Source organism: Diplotaxodon limnothrissa, linkage group LG8 (assembly GCF_057381915.1).
Source record: "Diplotaxodon limnothrissa isolate DT_005_m linkage group LG8, D_limnothrissa_male_GT1.1, whole genome shotgun sequence".
Classification (NCBI taxonomy): Eukaryota; Metazoa; Chordata; class Actinopteri; order Cichliformes; family Cichlidae; genus Diplotaxodon; species Diplotaxodon limnothrissa.
The window spans coordinates 19,614,760-19,632,141 of record NC_140603.1 but is presented as its reverse complement, the minus strand read 5'-3'; the positions used below and the strand labels follow the sequence as shown (position 1 = coordinate 19,632,141).

At 39.9% G+C, this 17,382-nt stretch overlaps 1 protein-coding gene across 1 annotated transcript; it reads left to right on the top strand.

Annotated features, from left to right (window-relative positions):
• Positions 1–232: 232 nt before the first annotated feature.
• gpam (glycerol-3-phosphate acyltransferase, mitochondrial) lies at positions 233–17,312 on the top strand. Its single transcript, XM_085361435.1, has 21 exons — positions 233–417; positions 3,215–3,352; positions 3,531–3,650; positions 4,179–4,252; positions 5,048–5,161; positions 5,334–5,483; positions 5,581–5,680; positions 7,006–7,142; positions 7,533–7,632; positions 9,167–9,379; positions 9,612–9,725; positions 9,826–9,911; positions 10,756–10,868; positions 11,866–11,936; positions 12,393–12,660; positions 12,861–13,018; positions 13,459–13,536; positions 13,685–13,822; positions 13,948–14,137; positions 14,424–14,482; positions 14,569–17,312. Exons 2-21 carry the CDS (start codon positions 3,269–3,271, stop codon positions 14,683–14,685), a joined length of 2,484 nt encoding a protein of 827 aa, XP_085217561.1. The 5' UTR covers positions 233–417; positions 3,215–3,268; the 3' UTR covers positions 14,686–17,312.
• The last annotated feature ends 70 nt before the right edge of the window (positions 17,313–17,382 follow it).

The following is a 17,382-nucleotide window of genomic DNA, read 5'->3' as shown; positions in this document are numbered from 1 at the left end:
AATGTTTCAAAGACTGCATTTTAAAAACAGCTTTAAAAAAAAAAAAAAAAAAAAGCTTTGTCAAGATGACACATTTCCACATCAAATAAAAAATGGACAAAAAAATAGAAATACTAACGCACCTTTATATTAAGTGTTTAATGTTGTCAAATTGCAACGCAAAGTGGTCAAAGTGGCGTCGTGCTGCCCTCTTCTGGCTGGTGGCAGAATGGCGCCGCTGCTTGTACCAAAACAAAACCACCGCAAGTGGTCCTCCCTCCTGTCACACATCCCCGAGTGTCAGAGCTGTGTTGTCCGGTGTACCAAGGACAGTGGAGCTAGTGTGTTACAAAAGAAGCGTACCGAAATACTCAGCGGCCGGCTGTTTGTCGATAAGCTTACATTTTAGATATGACTCAGCGTAACACTGTTGTCAAGGTAAGTGAGAGTCCATTCTCGCGAGCGTGGCTGGAGAGCTAATGCTAACAGCTACATCGTTGCATTATTAGTAACTGTTACTAACGCCGTTCCTGTCCTGTCATAGAAACAGTAACTGTGTCGTTAATATGGACTTGTTGACACGGTTGTGAGAGATAATTACTTATCATTTAGAGCCGTTTTTCACAGTAAAACACGACATAGTCGGTCAACTTTACACTGACATTGAGTTCGAGACGACCCCCGGCAATGTGGGATTTGACATTTTTCCATGTCTCATCCGCACTGAGGTAAACCGGGCTAATGCTAATCATTTAAGATTCAGACTAGATTAAGACATCGAGTGGAGAACAGGTTAAAGTCACCCCTGTCTTGGAGACCATCGTGAGTACCGGCGTTAGCTGTAAGATGAGATGTGCCTCATGAAGCTCGGAAGCATGCCATGCAGCGTGCCACAGACGGTCACGGAAGCTGCTCACATCACGTTTTAATAACTTTACGCAACACCATCCAAATGCACAAACTGGAGACTTTTTAATAATGTCTTTCTAGGAGGTGTCGGCTGTAACTGAACAGTACCGCGTTTCCGCGGCCAAGCTAGACATGGGCATGTCTGGTTGGTGCTATTGTTGTCTGATCAGCTAGTTATCTGAACTGACCATCTGTCACAAAGAGACCTCTCCTGTTTGACCTGCTTATTGCAAGGCAGGTCTGAGCCTGTCTGCCGGATTAACCCAGTGGTTTTCAGTGTGCATGAACAGGCATGATTTTGCTAAAGGTAAATAAAACGTGATTATGTGGCAGATGGCCCAGGCCATACTTTGCCAGTGTAATTCGATAGTAGCGCCTCAGCGTGTTGTTTTTTAATAATTTCTTGATGATACTTCATTTTGAAATTACTGATTGAATCAAATATTTAACAACGTTATAACAGATAGTGGAAGTTGCTACAAACTAATGTAGATATATCCCATGAAAATTATTCAAATTAGTTTATAGGATTTGCATACGTTGAATGTTATTATCCGTGTACTCATTAAACTTTAATGCAGTGTAAGGGCTACCTTCACTTGTTATCTAATTCCCCTAAGCTCCTCATTCTTGGAGGTCTTTGTTTTTCTGGAGTACTCTCGGCCGTTGACCCCTTTGAAATCTCTGCTTCCCTCATCTGTGTGCACATCACCCACTACAACCACAACACCACAGGAGGACAATGTCACAATGTTCATTCATTCATTGAAGCTTGTTAGGCAGGAACATTTTTGTGAAGAGGCCAGTCTGCTGACAGTCAGACGTATTAGTCAGAGAAAGATGGACCGACAGTGTCCTTAACTGACACACATACTGTACAGTCTGTGTAAGCATTCATTCATAAATTGACTCATTTCCAGGCTAATCAAAGACATTCTCTTAATTACCTTTGTGGGTTCTCTTCACATCTTCTCTCTTTCCTTACTGATGTCTAGCTATCCCCTTACCTTGTTTCTTCAGGAAGGTTCAGTGGTTATGCTATGTTTGGTTCATTGTAAAATCCTCCAGCATTGTGTGTTTAGTGTAAATTTTGACTTTGTTTCAGGACGCTTACCAGTGTTATGCAGGACAACTGGTGTGTAACAAAAGCAAAGTGTCATTTGAGGCACATTAGACAAATTATGTTTAAAATGCCAAACAAAAGCTTCCCATTATGTTATTTTTAGATTGCTATTTTGTGTAGTGACCATTTCTACATAGTGACTGATAGGGACGCTCCAGCTGTGTAACCGTGAGCTGATACTCATGTTAAAATGTCAGCTTGGGCAATACTGGCGTTTTACTTTTGTTTTGTTGTTGTTTGCCAATGGGCCTCTGTCAGAAATCATGGCGAACTGGTGACTTGTCAGATAGCACTGTTCAGCCAGTAAATCAGTGCGTACATAGTAGTTGATGTTGTTACTCAATCTAACTGCGGGCCTTTTGATAAAATGATAATTTTTCTGTGCCATAAACCTGCTGCTTCCCAAAGTAAAGGCTTTATTTGGTTCTGTTATTTGTTTTTTTCCATTGTCAAATATTTAATGTGTGCATTAAGCTAAACCAAAAAAAGAGCAGCGTAGTTTGGCTGCATATATCTGAGTTTGTGCATTTAATTTAAGGTTCTTGTCAGCTGGAGTTGAGTACGACAGCTGTGTCTTGAGGGCAGATGATGATCTTAATTAACATCTTTAAGAAGTGCATTGTTTGGTGTTTGAAAATGTTTGTGTTTTCTAAAATGAGGAAGTCTTTGCCCTATCTGTGGTCACACTGCTATTTAAAATGGCTTACTCGCATATCAGTTAAAGAAGTAAAACTTTGACTTCTCTGTTAACTAGTCCCACCAGACTGCATTCAGTCTGAGATGTTGGGGTGATTAATATACATTATTATCTGCTGCATCTTGTTGGTTTTTCCAGTATGACTTCCGACTTTTCTTAGAAAATCAGGTCTAACCGGAGCATGCCAGCGTTGACTGAATCTGAATAGCACAGCGATGCCTCATGTGGGAGGTGCTGACTTTTGGCTTTAAAGTTGAAAGGAAGCTGTTAACATCTGATTGTTCACCATCATTGCTCATGCAGTCAAAATGCTGAGCAGAGGCTGCTCGTGAAGGCGATATAAGCTATGTCGCCCACTGTAGCTTAATACATTGCTGCAGTGAGTGTTGTATTTTTCCACCAGCTAGATTTAAACGCTGTGCATTTTCTTTGTGCTACTCACTAATATTCATTGATCACTTAAATTAAAAAAAATATAACTGTATTGTATTTGTGTGTGCTGTCAGCTTGCCAGCTAGTGGTGTGTGACCAGGAGGGAGAGGAAGGAGACAGCAGAGAGCATGGAGCTGTCAGATGGCTTGCTGCTGCAGGTCAGCAATGGAGAGCAGTGGTGTAACCGCTGGAAACATCCCAATGAAGACTCGGTAAGCCACAATTAATTTGTTTTCTTTTTGTTGTTGTTGTAATTTTCATTGTACATTCAGAACAGCGCCATGCATCCCCCCCAAGATCAAAGGCGATAAATCTCATATCAGCACACACGGTCCTTTCATGTGATGCTTTTGCTTCTTCCTGATCAATCTTTTTTTTATGCATTTCAAGGACCGCAGCACCAGCCCTTCAGTCCTGCGTAATGTCGCCAGCACGTGGAAGGAGGGTCTGCTGAACAGAAAGAGGCCCTTTGTGGGGCGCTGCTGTCACTCCTGTACACCACAGAGCTGGGTAAAATTACATCACGGCTAATTAACTGTGGCTTGAGTTCATTTGCTGATTTCTGGTCTTTTGTAAAGAAATTGGCCAGCATGGAATCGAATAGTTCCTGCTAACTCGATCTATCCTGGCTGTTCGGAAAAACAAGCAGTCCTCTTAAAAAAATCATAATTAAAAATAATTTTAGAGAAGTCATTATTATTCATATAATCTATTCAGATCTAATTTGATTATTTAATTTGCTAATTAAATGATATGTGGATCTCAGGTTGTCTTCCTGTGTTTATATGATAAAGGTGAAAATCTGAAAAGTGGTTGCAAGGCATTTTCAAGGAATGTTTTTTTTAGACATAAAGCAATTCTTAAAACACCTCATTATTGAGTTTAGTGCAGTAATATAAAAAATTAGCTGTTAAAAGGTTCAATTCTAGTTAAATTTATTTTCTTAACGAGAATTAAAGCATAACAAGCTGTAAAGTAACGCGAAACTAAACTGATTCGAGTTACTTTCTCATTTTTTATCTTTTTTGTTCCTTACAGGAGAGACTGTTCAATCCCAGTATTCCATCTCTGGGTCTGCGAAACGTCATCTACATAAACGAGACCCACACTAGGTAAACGGAGCTTTTCACTTCCCTTCCACTTTAGGAACATTCTTCAACTGAAACTTCACGTCGTGCTTTGGCAGAACAGGAAAGTCTCTACTTGCCTTGTCAGTCCTCTGATCTCCAATCAGTCCCATTGAATGCAGTTCAGATTTAGGGTGAAATTCTTAACAACCAGTGTAAAATAACTGGATTTAAGTCAAGAGGATGACTCTCTGAAATTGTGGAAAGGTCGACAGATGAATAATTTACAGTGTTTGTCAGTGGACACCAGACACATGCACCCAGTGGCTGGCTTTTGTTGACAATACTCAGTAAGATATATGCCACCATGCTCCAAACCGAATGGGGAAAAACAGAAATAAGTTAATATCTAGTTCTATTAGCATGGAAACAGAGATGGTGATGTACCGTACTCAGCATGGTTGGGTTAGCATCGTTTGCTTTGTTCTGACACAGTCAGTATTATGTTACTTGAAAGCTCATCAAGGTATAGCAAACCTGACCTGTAACACAGCTGTTGATGATGAAGCTGTGTGTTTGGGTTATGCAGGTTATGCATTGTTCTGCAGTTCCTGGAAATGTGATATTACCATGAAAAGTCGTGCAAGTATTCCTGACTGTCCCTTATCTGGATGTTGATTCATATATTTAACTTATGTGTTTTTGTGCGAAAAGCAAGGCTCATGTTTATAACACAGCTTTCAGCATATATCTGAGTATATTTGAGAATCTCTTCTCGTATGTAAATATGTATCGTTTATGTGGTTTTATGCAAGCGTTTTTCTGTGTGTGCTCATCTAGACAGCGGGGCTGGCTGGCACGCAGACTGAGTTATGTGCTTTTCGTTGTGGAGAGAGATGTCCACAAGGACATGTTCACCAGGAACGTGGTGGATAACGTACTCAACAACAGCAGGTAAAAGTCAGGATACAGGAAATTCAGCCCACATCAAACTTTATTTTCCAATCATAGATAAATTTGTGATATGGTGGACATAAAGAAACCATTTTATTAGAGAAATGGAGACAATGCGTTGAATGTTAGAAGAGGCAGCTTTATGTTTGTGTTCTTCTTTTGTTGATTGCAGGGTGGAGGATGCTATTGTGACAGTAGCAACAGACTTGGATGCTGCAGCCAGCCAGCCTGGTCAGGAGCACAAAGCTGTCAGCAAAGTAAAGCAGAAAGCCAGGGCCTTCCTCCAAGAGATGGTTGCTAACATTTCCCCAGCCTTTATTAGGTATTTATACTTTTTAGTTTATGACAATATTGTAATGCCTTAAGCAAACCTGCTATGTTGTGTTCTGTTCTACATCTTAATTTTTCTTTTGGATTAGGCTAACTGGTTGGGTGCTTTTGAGGCTGTTTAATGGCTTCTTCTGGAGCATCCAGATCCACAAAGGACAGCTGGAAATGGTGAAGAAAGCTGCTACAGAGGTGAGGGGCAAAGACACACATGATAAACTGTCTCAGCACAATCTGCTACCCAAAATGAGTAAGACTGTTTTTTCCATTAATATTGAAAACTTGTTTCTGATTGCTGAAAACGGTAACGGCTAAACCGATAAAGCTGATGTAGTATTTCATGTACATAGTCTTCTTCACTGATTGCTGTGTCTTGATTAACTAGCGAAGCAGCCTTTATTTCTGACCACTGAAGAGGCTTTATGAATGTAAATGATTGATAGTTGTAAATATACATAAACTAGCACTAAATATACACTCCACTTTATTAGGTACACCATGCTAGTACCAGGTTGGACCCCCTTTTGACTTCAGTACTGCTTTAATTCTCTGTGGCACAGATTCAGATTTTGAACAGTGTTGACATGATAACATCATGCTGCAGATTTTTTGGCTGCACATCTGAGATACAAATCTGTCGTTCCACGACTCTGCAAAGGTGCTTCATTTGATTGAGATCTGGTGACTGTTGAGGCCATTTGAGTATAGTGAACTTGCTGTCATGTTCAGGAAACCAGTTTGAGATCATTTAAGCTTTGTTACATGGCATGATATTCACACTGGAAGATGGGTACAGTGCGGCAATAAAGGGATGGGTATGATGAGTAGCAATACTCAGAGCTAGGTTCTAGTGTTTAAATGATGCTCATTTTCTACTATGGGATCTTAAGTTTGCTACGAAAATTTGCCCCACCACCACCATTAGCCCGAACAATGCAGGATGGATCCCTACCTTATGTTGTTTATGTCTGATTTTGACCTTACCATCCAAATCTTGCAGCAGTAATCAAGTGTTCAGTTCAACTCAAAGCAGTCTGCTCATTTTTCTCTGGCCTCTGACTTCACCAAGGTATTCTTACTCAAAGAACTGCTGGATGTTTTCTCCTTTACAGGAAAATCCCAGTAGATCAGCAGTGTCTGAAATACTTAGATCAGCTCATCTGGCACCAACACTCAAGCCACGTTCAAAATCACTTAAATGACCTTTCTTCCCCATTCTGATGCTCGGTTTAAACCTCAGCAGTTCATCATGGCTGTGTTTACACACCTAAATGCATTCAGTTCCTGGGCAGTTATTGGGATTGGCTGATTAGACTTGTGAGTTAACAAGCAGTTGAACAAGTGTACCTAATAAACTGGCTGTTTAGCTGAGTGTTTATTTTCTTGCTTGTAATATTTACAAGGTGTTTTCTGTCATTGTACATTTCTCGTAGATAATAAAAGTTCTCAACATTGATCACATACAGAGTTCTTAAAAACGTGTTAGGAGAAATTGCTTATTTCTCTTTTCTTTGCAGCAAAATGTGCCGATGGTCTTCCTCCCAGTTCACAAATCCCACATCGACTACCTGCTCATCACGTTGATTCTGTTCTGTCATAACATCAAAGCCCCGCACATCGCTGCTGGAAACAACTTAAGCATCCCCATCCTCAGGTAAACATAAGGCCTTGTGTGAAGATTGATCTGGAAATAAGGTGTATGTTTAACTCAAACAATAAAGAATTCCCTGGAAATATGTTCGATAGTTAAATCTTTTTTTTTATCCTGCTTCAACTAGCATTTGGTTCAGCACTGATCCTTTTGTACTACATGGGTATTTACAACATGGGTCCCTGAAGTGTCAGGATGAGTCATCTTTATATTTTAAGTGCTTCGGTATCAAACTGTCCTCCTTTTTCATCATAGTCACACCTTAATCCAAATTAGTACCTTGAGGAAATCACTGATTAAAACTGTATTTGCTGACAGCTGTGGAGTTTGTGCTCGCTGTTGCTGCCCATTGAAAAGCTTGGAAACTACTTTATAAAACTTCTTTGTTTTCAGCACCCTGATCCGTAAACTTGGAGGTTTCTTCATACGACGAAGAATGGAAGAGTCTGCAGATGGAAAGAAAGACATTTTGTACCGATCTCTTTTGCACGCAGTAAGTCTGCAGAGCGGGTTTTCTTCATGTTTTCTGCTCTGTGTGTTCTTTTCTATTGAATAATGAGAGAGTGAAATGTTTTTGTTATTTAAGCCTTGTCTTTGTTTCCAGTTTTACTTTGTAATTAGCATTATATCTTCCAAAGAACTTATTTTGACTCTGCTACAGTCCTGTCATTTGTAAGCCCAAACTAAATGTTTGGGTAGATATGCTCCTTTCCTTTATTGTAGTGACCCATGTGTCAACAGTTTTGCTCTCTAAACATATTGGGTCGGCTTATACGTCATCTAACCTTTTATTTACCAGTTGTAACCCAGTATTGGTCATTATAGGTTTTTCTGTATCACATGACGAGTAGATGTTCAGGCTTGCGTTGCAGATTCATAGGTTTTTGTTAGTGTTTCGCCATCATAAACTACTTGGAAGATTTTCAGTGTGTTTTCTACAAAGTAGCGTGGAAACTTAGGTGGTTTATTTAATTGCATGGGTTGATCTGAGTGGCAGATTTTCTTTGTATCTTCAGAAGGGGTTGGCAATAAGTAACAGTGTATTGTGCTTGTAAGATAGGTTCGTATTGTGTCCTTAAGATAAGAATTATCAGCCCAAGACATGAGCAGCTAGTAGAAATGATGAGCTGAAATTCAATCCTGTTATACAAACCATATTTTACCTCTTTTTCTTAAGATGAGATAAGATAACCTTTATTAGTCCCACACGTGGGAAATTTGTTTTGTCACAGCAGGAAGTGGACAGTGCAAAAGTTATGAAGCAAAAATTAGAATACAATAAGAATAAATACAGTACACAACTGTACAGAATAGAACACAATAAAATACTATATACAGTAGAATAAAATAGAATAAAATATACAATAGAATAAAAATAAAATACAAATGCTGTATACAACTGAGTAAAAATACAACGACGCCAGAAAAGAGTATTGCACTTAGTGTTATTGCACATGTCAAAGAGTGCACAAGTTGCAGCTGTAATGATTGAAAGTGGTCAAAGTAATTTAATTTGCTAAAAAGTGAGATTTTAATCTGGCACGCATGTGTCACTTGCCAGAATGGAATTAGCTTTCACAGGCAAGCTGTAGAAAAAGGTCACATGCTGCTCTAACTCCAGTTGCTCCCATGAAAACTGAACCTAGACGTCCCGGCTTACTTTGAATGCCACGGCCTGGAGTTTATTTCAGGACAAAGCTTCTATTCTCAAAAGTGTCTGCATAGCTAAGACAGCTGTGTACACACTGTACTCAGGAGGATATCATTATACAGCAAAGCTACCTCAGCATGCACCCGATTTCCTACACTTTGAGTCTCATGTTTAACCTGCATACTACAGCACTGGCATGGCCTTGACTTTACTTGACTGTCAGCTTGTAATTAAGTGAATTTCCTGCTTCGGGACGTCAGCAAATTACATTTTCACCAAAAATACTGCGACCTTTACATGTATTATTTTCTCATTTGTCTGACACACACCTTTTCTGTATTCACCTGATCATTTCCCTGTTTCGTCATTGTCGTAGTACACAGAGGAATTGTTGCGGCAGCAGCAGTTTTTGGAGGTCTTTCTGGAGGGGACTCGGTCGCGCAGTGGTAAGCCATCTCCAGCACGTGCAGGCATGCTGTCTATCGTGGTTGACACAATGTGCACGGGGGCCATCGGAGACGTGCTGGTGGTGCCAGTTGGCATCTCCTATGACCGCATTATTGAGGGAAACTACAATAGTGAGCAGCTGGTGAGTGTCTGGATGACGTCGGTGGCAACAAAGGTGTTTTTGTTTTTTGTTTTTTAATCATGCACAGAAAAAGAAAAATACACAGAAAAATAAATTAGTTGGATTTTGAATTTGTGACTGAAGAAAATGTATGTATTTCTGGTGGTAGAGCCAAGCATGTTTTGACACAAACAGCTTCAGCTGTGTCCTTATAGCTATATTTTTGGTAACTTTCAAATCTGTCTTGTTCTAGGGCAAGCCGAAGAAGAACGAAAGCTGGTGGGGAATAGCATGTGGTGTGTTCAGGATGTTGAGGAAGAACTACGGTTGTGTCCGTGTTGATTTCAACCAGCCCTTCTCCCTGAAGGTGATTAATCACACTAAAAAGAGCTGAAAACCTTCCATGTTTGTTTTTTATATTGAATATGTATTTATGAATACGTATGTCACATTTATGTCAATTATAGGAGTACTTGGACACCCAGAGAAGCCGTCATAGTCCACCACCTGTATCTCTGGAACATGCTTTGATGCCCACCATTATTTCTGCAGAGTTAGTACAAATATACACACACGCTCACTCCATAGTCTCACATGTCATGACCTTCCTGGACAATCTTCATGTCCAAGCTCTACACCTCCCTCCTGCTACTTCATGGCAGGCTCTGTGACATTTGAGAACGGGTCGTTAGTTAGCCCTGGCAGGGGTCAGATCAGTTCAAAGCTGTCTCTTCATAGTAAAAACGAGCGATAAAGCACTGTCGCTGGGATGACTGCAGTCTGCCCCAGCTGGTCTACAGTCAGTTTCAAAACTTGTGCCAACAGTGGTGATTAACAACCTTCTCAACTCTTTGGAGACAAATATTATGGAAGACTCTTTTCAACACTCGCGTGAAATAGTGGCATATCACGTTTTGCTAATGGCACGGATGGATGAGACATGCAATGACTTTGGCAAAAGCCAGGAAGTAAACGAGTAAGATAACCACCCTGAGATCACGTTAGATAAATGATGACAAATAATTGGTAAGCTATTAACTTGAGATCTTGAACTTGAGTACTTTTTAACGGCAGGGGCAGATTGTTTGTAGAGAAGTCAGACACAGGGCACTCTCATGCCACTTTGTTCCTCTTTTGTCTATTTATTCGTCTATGTTTATTTGGGTTTTAAATACTGTATCCCCGTGTAGTGGTTGTATATTCTAATGTGTATTGCATTTTACAGTACCCAATATTATTATATTCTAACATTATTGGGGGTTACACTGCAAGCTCCCAAAAATAGGAGTGAAAGATGAGCTGGTGTGTGTTTGGACATGACAACTGCCATCTTAAATTATACATACTGTGTGTGACACAGTAAAAAACACATTGGCTTGTTGTTATTATCCTTCCAGGCCTGATGCTCAGCTGTTTGATGGACAGGAGGAAGAGCAGGTGAACAGAGAGCTGCCCGAGGACATCTCTAGACGACAGCTTATCAACAACCTGGCCAAGCACGTTCTCTTTAGTAAGAAAATCACAACCCGCAGATGGTGGGTTTACTACATGCACGATGACTAGGAATCATAATTTAAAGTCTTCAGTAAGCACCGGTCCCTTAAATAAGCACATAAGTCTCCTTTTCATCCTGTGCTAAAGGTGCACCTGCTCACAAAGGCAGCACTCATGAAATACAGCACAGCATCAGTCCATCCGCTTTACATCACTCGGGGTGTTTTGCCCTGGGATAGCACTCCAGAAACCGGTTCTCCCCAGCTCATTCAGCTGCATTCTCCTACACTAGCTTTTTTTTTTTTTTTTTTTAACCAACAGCCTATCACAGAACCACCAGCTGGATGGCATGTTGTTTTTAGCCAATAAGGTGAAGGGGAGGATGGAAGCACAGGGGAGGGGGAAGAATGCAGTACCAGCTTAGCTGTTCATAAATGTCCTGCACCTCTATGCTTGATTACTACTTTAGGTGATCTGTAGTAACCCTTGTCTTTACACACTCCCTCACATACTCTTTCTTTCTGCCTTTGAGTGCTATCAATATAATCAGCTCTTTTAGGCCTATTTAATATTTTATTTGTAGTAAGTCAAACTCTGATGAATTAATTAAAATTATATATAACAAAACACAGGCATATAGCTTTTTTACATCCTTTCTCCCCAGCCTATTAAATCAGACAGCCACCCACCTTGAGTTGGGTTCTGTCTGAGGCTTCTTTATGTTAAGACTTTTTCTTTTTTTTTTTTTTGTCCACACTTAATCACGCTCAAGGTTGAATCGTCTCTGTAATACTCTGTAAACTTTCCTGACTTGATATCTGCTATGATTGGATGCTATACATATATACACATATAAAAAGGAACTGAACACAGCTTAGTTTGGGGCTTACAGCACTGTAGTCTTGCTTTAAGGGTGTCTCAATGAATTACAAGTACTTCTGCTACTTCTGCTGTTTTTGTTCTCTTTCTGTTGTGTGTTGCTTATTATACCCTTTTGTATCTCCTCCTCATAGCGGCCAATAAATCGTCAGCAATCATGTCGACCCACATTGTGGCCTGTCTACTGCTGTATAGACACAGACAGGTATGTGTAGCTGTTGCCTCCTCTCTCCTGGTGTTCTGTCACTGCCAGATACACCAGCTCACATTTTTTAAAATCCTGCTATTATTACCCCGTCTGGTATGTTTTTTTTTTCCCCTTGTTCCTCTTCCGTTTAGCAGGTATGCACCTTCCTGGGCATGACACTTAAGTCATAAATATAGGAATAGATAACTCTGTTAGAAAATCGTATTTCTTCCTGCATTCTCTTTCATCGCCTCTTGCATTAATTGTGAGACTCTGCCCTCTACAGACACACTAATGTCATGACAACTGCTCAGTGCTGCATACAACCCCAAAAGCCCTTTTGTAGTTTTTTTCTTTGTTTCTCGACTTTTATTATTTTGAAGTGGGCTTATTAAAATTCACCAATATACTTTTTTTTTTTTTTTAAGTTTCTGATGTTGTTGTTGTTGTTTTTTCCTGCTCATTTTGTGTCAGGGGGTGGTGTTGTCCAAGCTAGTGGAAGACTTCTTCAACATGAAGGAGGAGATCCTGTCACGAGACTTTGACTTGGGCTTTTCGGGGAACTCAGAGGACGTGGTCATGCGTGCTCTCCACCTCCTGGGGAACTGCCTCAATGTGACCAGCAGTTCTAATCGCAATGGAGAGTTTACCATCGCACCTAGTCAAACTGTACCTGCGCTTTTTGAGCTCAACTTCTACAGCAACGGCCTTTTCCATGTATTCATTTCTGATGCAATCATTGGTAAGTTATGCCAACAGTATTATGTGCTGTTTTGGTTCATCATTGTGGTTATTATTTAAGAAAAATATACTGAACATGTAAGCTTGAATAATACATTTTTTTTTAAATAGTTAGTTTAAATTGCTGTTTGAAGTTAAACAAGTGACAGTAGATCTAAGTTCAGCAGTCCTAAACACACAGGTTTTCCTGTACCTCTCCAGCCTGTAGTGTCCTGTCGCTGCAGCGAGAGCTGGTCATGGAATCAGAGTCTGCTCGCCAGCCTGGCAATCCCAGTAGTCATCTTCTAAGTCAAGAGAGACTCATCCGCAAGGCCGCTGGTCTCTCCCACTTCCTTATCAATGAGGTGGCTGTAGCACCAGTAAGTCCTGCATATTCCATCTTTATCACTCCAAATGTCTGCGCACATTTTACATACGCATCTATGATATTATGACTACTGCTGTCATCCACCTCGTGTCCACTGCCTCATTTCTTCAGCAGTGGACATGTTTACAATCAGAGTTCTTTTATATATGCCAGACATTGTTTTGCGCAATTGTGACAAGATAATTAATCTTGACTTCATCTCTGTGTGGTTATAGTCTCATTGATCATCTGAATATAAGACATTCCTGTCACCGTAATTAGTAACTCTAACCTAGGCTCTAAATGAAGATTATTTACAATGTTTGCATATTAGTTTACACTAGTAATGATGGAACAAGTTTGTTGACAAGTAGTTGTTTATAAAATTACATTTTCAACTCCTATGTGGTTTCATGTTTTAGCGTGTCTACATCTCTCCTGTCTGTCCCACAGCCTTGCCAGACTATTTACCAGGTTTTCCATGACACAGTAACCAGGCTGATCCAGTATGGAGTTCTTTATGTGGCAGAGGTGAGTTTACAGGCCGTCAGCCGCTGGACAAAAATAACAGATCATGGCGGTTAATGTCAGAAGTTGAATGTTTTAGGAAGGACTCTTAGCGATAGTTGCTATTGGGTAATGAAACTTTCAGATCCTCTGATCTGTTTTTGTGCGTCAGGAGGACCAGGAGGAACTGAGCCCAAGCCCCACAGATGAGCCGTGGCCCAAAAAGTTTGCTGAGCCCCTTTCCTGGAGGAGTGACGAAGAGGATGAGGACAGCGATTTTGGAGAGGAGCAGAGAGATCGCTACCTTAAGGTATACTTAGACCATTTGGAATTTTGCAGCCAACACAATCGCCACAGCATTCACATCCAAACATCCACTGTTCACCATCAAAAATGACTTTATTTGACTTTTGGTCTGTTTGTGTTGTCTTTCAGGTGAGTGTTTCTGCAGAGCACCAGGAGTTCTTTGTCTTCCTTCAGCGGCTGCTCAGCCCGGTGCTGGAGGCCTACAGCGGGGCTGCGATCTTCGTCCACAGTCTGAGCCAGCCCATGGTCGAGTCCGACTACACCCAGAGGCTCTTCAGATACCTGCTCACACGCACAGAAAGAGGAGTGGCTGGTTATGGTAATATCCTAATATCGCCCACATACTGCACGATGTATTTAAAAAATAATTTAAAACTTCTCTACATCGCACTTGGAATTGAGAAAATTGCTAAAAATGAGAAAATGGTTTTTCCAGTCATGATTTTTTTTTAGGTGCTGGGAATAAAGTCCAAAAGTATAAGTAGTATTCACATGAAAAATAAGAAATTACTATCAGATTAAAGAAGGATTTAGCTAGTGAAAATTTTTAAAAGTAAGATCCTGTCTCTGTTTTATGTATTTCAAGCACTTCTCTTTTCATTCAGGTGAAAGTGCAACTCATTATCTGGTTAAGAACACCGTGAGGACTTTCAAGGAGCTCGGGGTAAGCATGTGTGCATTTTTATGTGTGTATTTGGGTGATGTGCAGAGTCATCCAGCTAAACCTCCTGTTTTCTGTTTATTCTCCAGGTCCTAAAGGAGAGGAGAGAAAACAAGGTGACAACTCTGGAGCTAAGCAGCACCTTTCTACCTCAGGAAAATCGGAACAAACTCCTGCAGTACATCTTAGGTTTCACTCTGCTGTGACCGCGACGCGCGTCACCCAGCTCGGACCCCAGGCTCCTTCCAATAAAGGGCTTCTACTGGTTAGTTCTAAACAGTCCCAGGTGCTACTCTGTGGAAAGCTTTACCAGGAAGTGCCTTCACGTAAAAGCAGCTAACTATCAGCTGTAGTCGGAAGAGACTTGAAGCCAGTCTTCCCTTTCTTCTTCTTTTTTTTTTTTTTCTTTTTGTTTCAGTCTCTGACTTCCTGTGTTAGAACCGCGCAGTTGATTTAACACGTGTATTGAAGGGGTCCCTCTAGGAATCGTTCGTTGTGAACTTTGCAGGAGAAGTCAAAAGGTTTTAATATGGGGAAAAAAAATTTAACCGTGCAGTCTGAACAAAGCAAAGCTGCCTTTTGTCTATACAAGTGAACAAGTAAAATATGCATATAAAATAACTGTAAACATAACCAACAACAGAGGCATTTTTATGTTAACTCTTTGTGCTTGTTTATAAAGTTGCCGTATTCTCTCCAGTGCACTCTAATATCTTACAGTTTAAAATGTGTTGCCTGTACATAGAACGTAGAACAACTTCATTTATAGTGCACTGAAATGATTACACTCTGGTGTAATTAAAGAGAAGAGTTTGCTGTACTCAGAGAGATACAGTGCACCTGCAAATTGTGTACATATCCAAGGTTTCAGTGGCAAAATGTATGAATTTAAATCTCCATACGGTGAAGGTCAGTTATTTCTAGTTGCTGTTTTTTTTTTTTTAGATAAAAACAATCAGTGTGCAGTTTGGCCCATGAACAATATTTACTTAGCGAATGCAATATGTACCTGTTGAAAGTCTGGCGTAGTCAAGGCCTAAAACAATGTCCACCTACAGTTAAGTGCATTCAAACCACTAATATCTAAGTGCATTCACTTAAACTTTTCATATGAAAAGTGACTTTGATCTCTTTTCTTTTTGCAGAACACCTCACTTTTCGATGAATGTTACACAGCACAGCACTTAAAGTAATGAATACCAGCCATCACACCCACTTTTATTCTAATAACAACACGCTCAGACACTCTGTGACATGCCTTTCAGGGAAAGCAAATATTTGGGATTACCACCTCTTTTTTTTTTTTCTTCTTCTATCATAAACACGCTGTATAGCCTTTATAGCATTGCTGCTGAAAGAGCAATAGTTGGGCATTTGTGAGTTGAAATTGCTGCATAGTGTGGTAAAATAGTGCAGTTCTTTTGAACAGTTGGCTAATTATGAGTGCAGTATAGTGTTCTCTTTACAGACCTCTGTAAGGTCAAAAACAAACAGAAAAAAAATGCAGTCATCCAAAACCTCCGGGTTAAATTCTTCTTCTTTCATGTTAGATATAGCAATGGAATTTTAAATTCCATCATTAGTTACATTCTTTAATAAAATCAATCTTACACTGACTTAAATTATGATAGAGTTTACTCTAGTAACTAGATATTACCTATTCTTCTTCTTCTTATTATTGTTATAGTTGCATTTACACATTTAAGTGTTTCAGTGTTGGAATCAAAAAGTCAGATTATGCCTGACTGTGAAATTTTAAAAACATGAACAAAAAGCAGAGTGGCTGAAGTTAAAGTACGATGGTGAAACAACACAGCATTGTGCATTTGGCTGTGAGTTTCTAATTATGTTGTAAAGTAACTTGATAACACAAAGTCGATCAAGTCAATATTTAGTGTGTCTTTCAGTTTGTTTGCAGTGAACATGAATATAAACGTACACCGCTCCTCTTCTTGATGGCAAGAAAAAGAGGAAGCAGCAAGTTTGAAAGGAAGCGTAATGAATTGCCATCATTATTGAATGATCGTGAGGACATTGTTGATGCGTCAGGGCAATACAAGAATTGGGTCCTTTAAATAAATATTTCTATTGGGAAATACGTGTGATAGTTCAACACTTCTTGTTACAGGTCATTGTAATGTTTATTTTTCATATTTTTCTAAACTTGTAAATGAAAAAAAGTTACATATTGGTGAAAGACACCTAAAGCATGTGGAAGAACAGAAGAGTATGTTACTGCAACAAGAATGTGCTCTGAGAGTGTCACGAGCTTTCTAGCATTTCTGAGCCCTCGGTCTGTACAAGTCTCCTCACCAGGGGACCCATCTGCCATGATACGTACTGTACTGCATGTTTCCTCTGGTCGCCTTTAATCATCGGCACTTCAATGTGAACTCTGCTCAACCTGATAATAATGGTCTTTTACAGCCTTACCGCTGTGTATGTCGTGTAAGTTGTGTTGATGAAAGCGAGCTGTATGTGTAGAAGATTAATTGTGTTACCTCTTGAATGTTATCTAAAAAGGTCATTGTGGTATTGTCGAATACTCGATGGACGTGGTACAGATTTATAGTTTTTAATGAACTGCTTGTGGGATACTGAAGCTGCATTAACCACATCCCACTACTCTGTATAACGTAGGATAAATGCCTGTATCTGGGAAGCAGGTGCCTTTTTAATGCACTGTAGTATTCTTTTCTTGTTTGTTTTTCTTGTTTGTTTGTTTTTGTGCATGTTAATAATTTTGGGAATCCAAATGAACACTGTAGATGGTAACTTGGAAAAAAAAATTCACAAGTTGAGAGAACATGTTAGGATCACCAGCTACTAAAAATATGTCACTTTTCTTTTTGCTTTATCAAAGCAAAGCACAATTGGCATTGTTAGATTTTGTTTTTAAATAA

Excerpts from the sequence above, each read along its gene's own strand:
- gpam (XM_085361435.1), top strand. The coding sequence starts at position 3,269 with ATGGAGCTGTCAGATGGCTTGCTGCTGCAGGTCAGCAATGGAGAGCAG. Across the intron at positions 5,162-5,333 it reads AACGTACTCAACAACAGCAG|GGTGGAGGATGCTATTGTGA; the intron begins GTAAAAGTCAGG and ends TGTTGATTGCAG. Across the intron at positions 10,869-11,865 it reads GGCCAAGCACGTTCTCTTTA|CGGCCAATAAATCGTCAGCA; the intron begins GTAAGAAAATCA and ends TCCTCCTCATAG.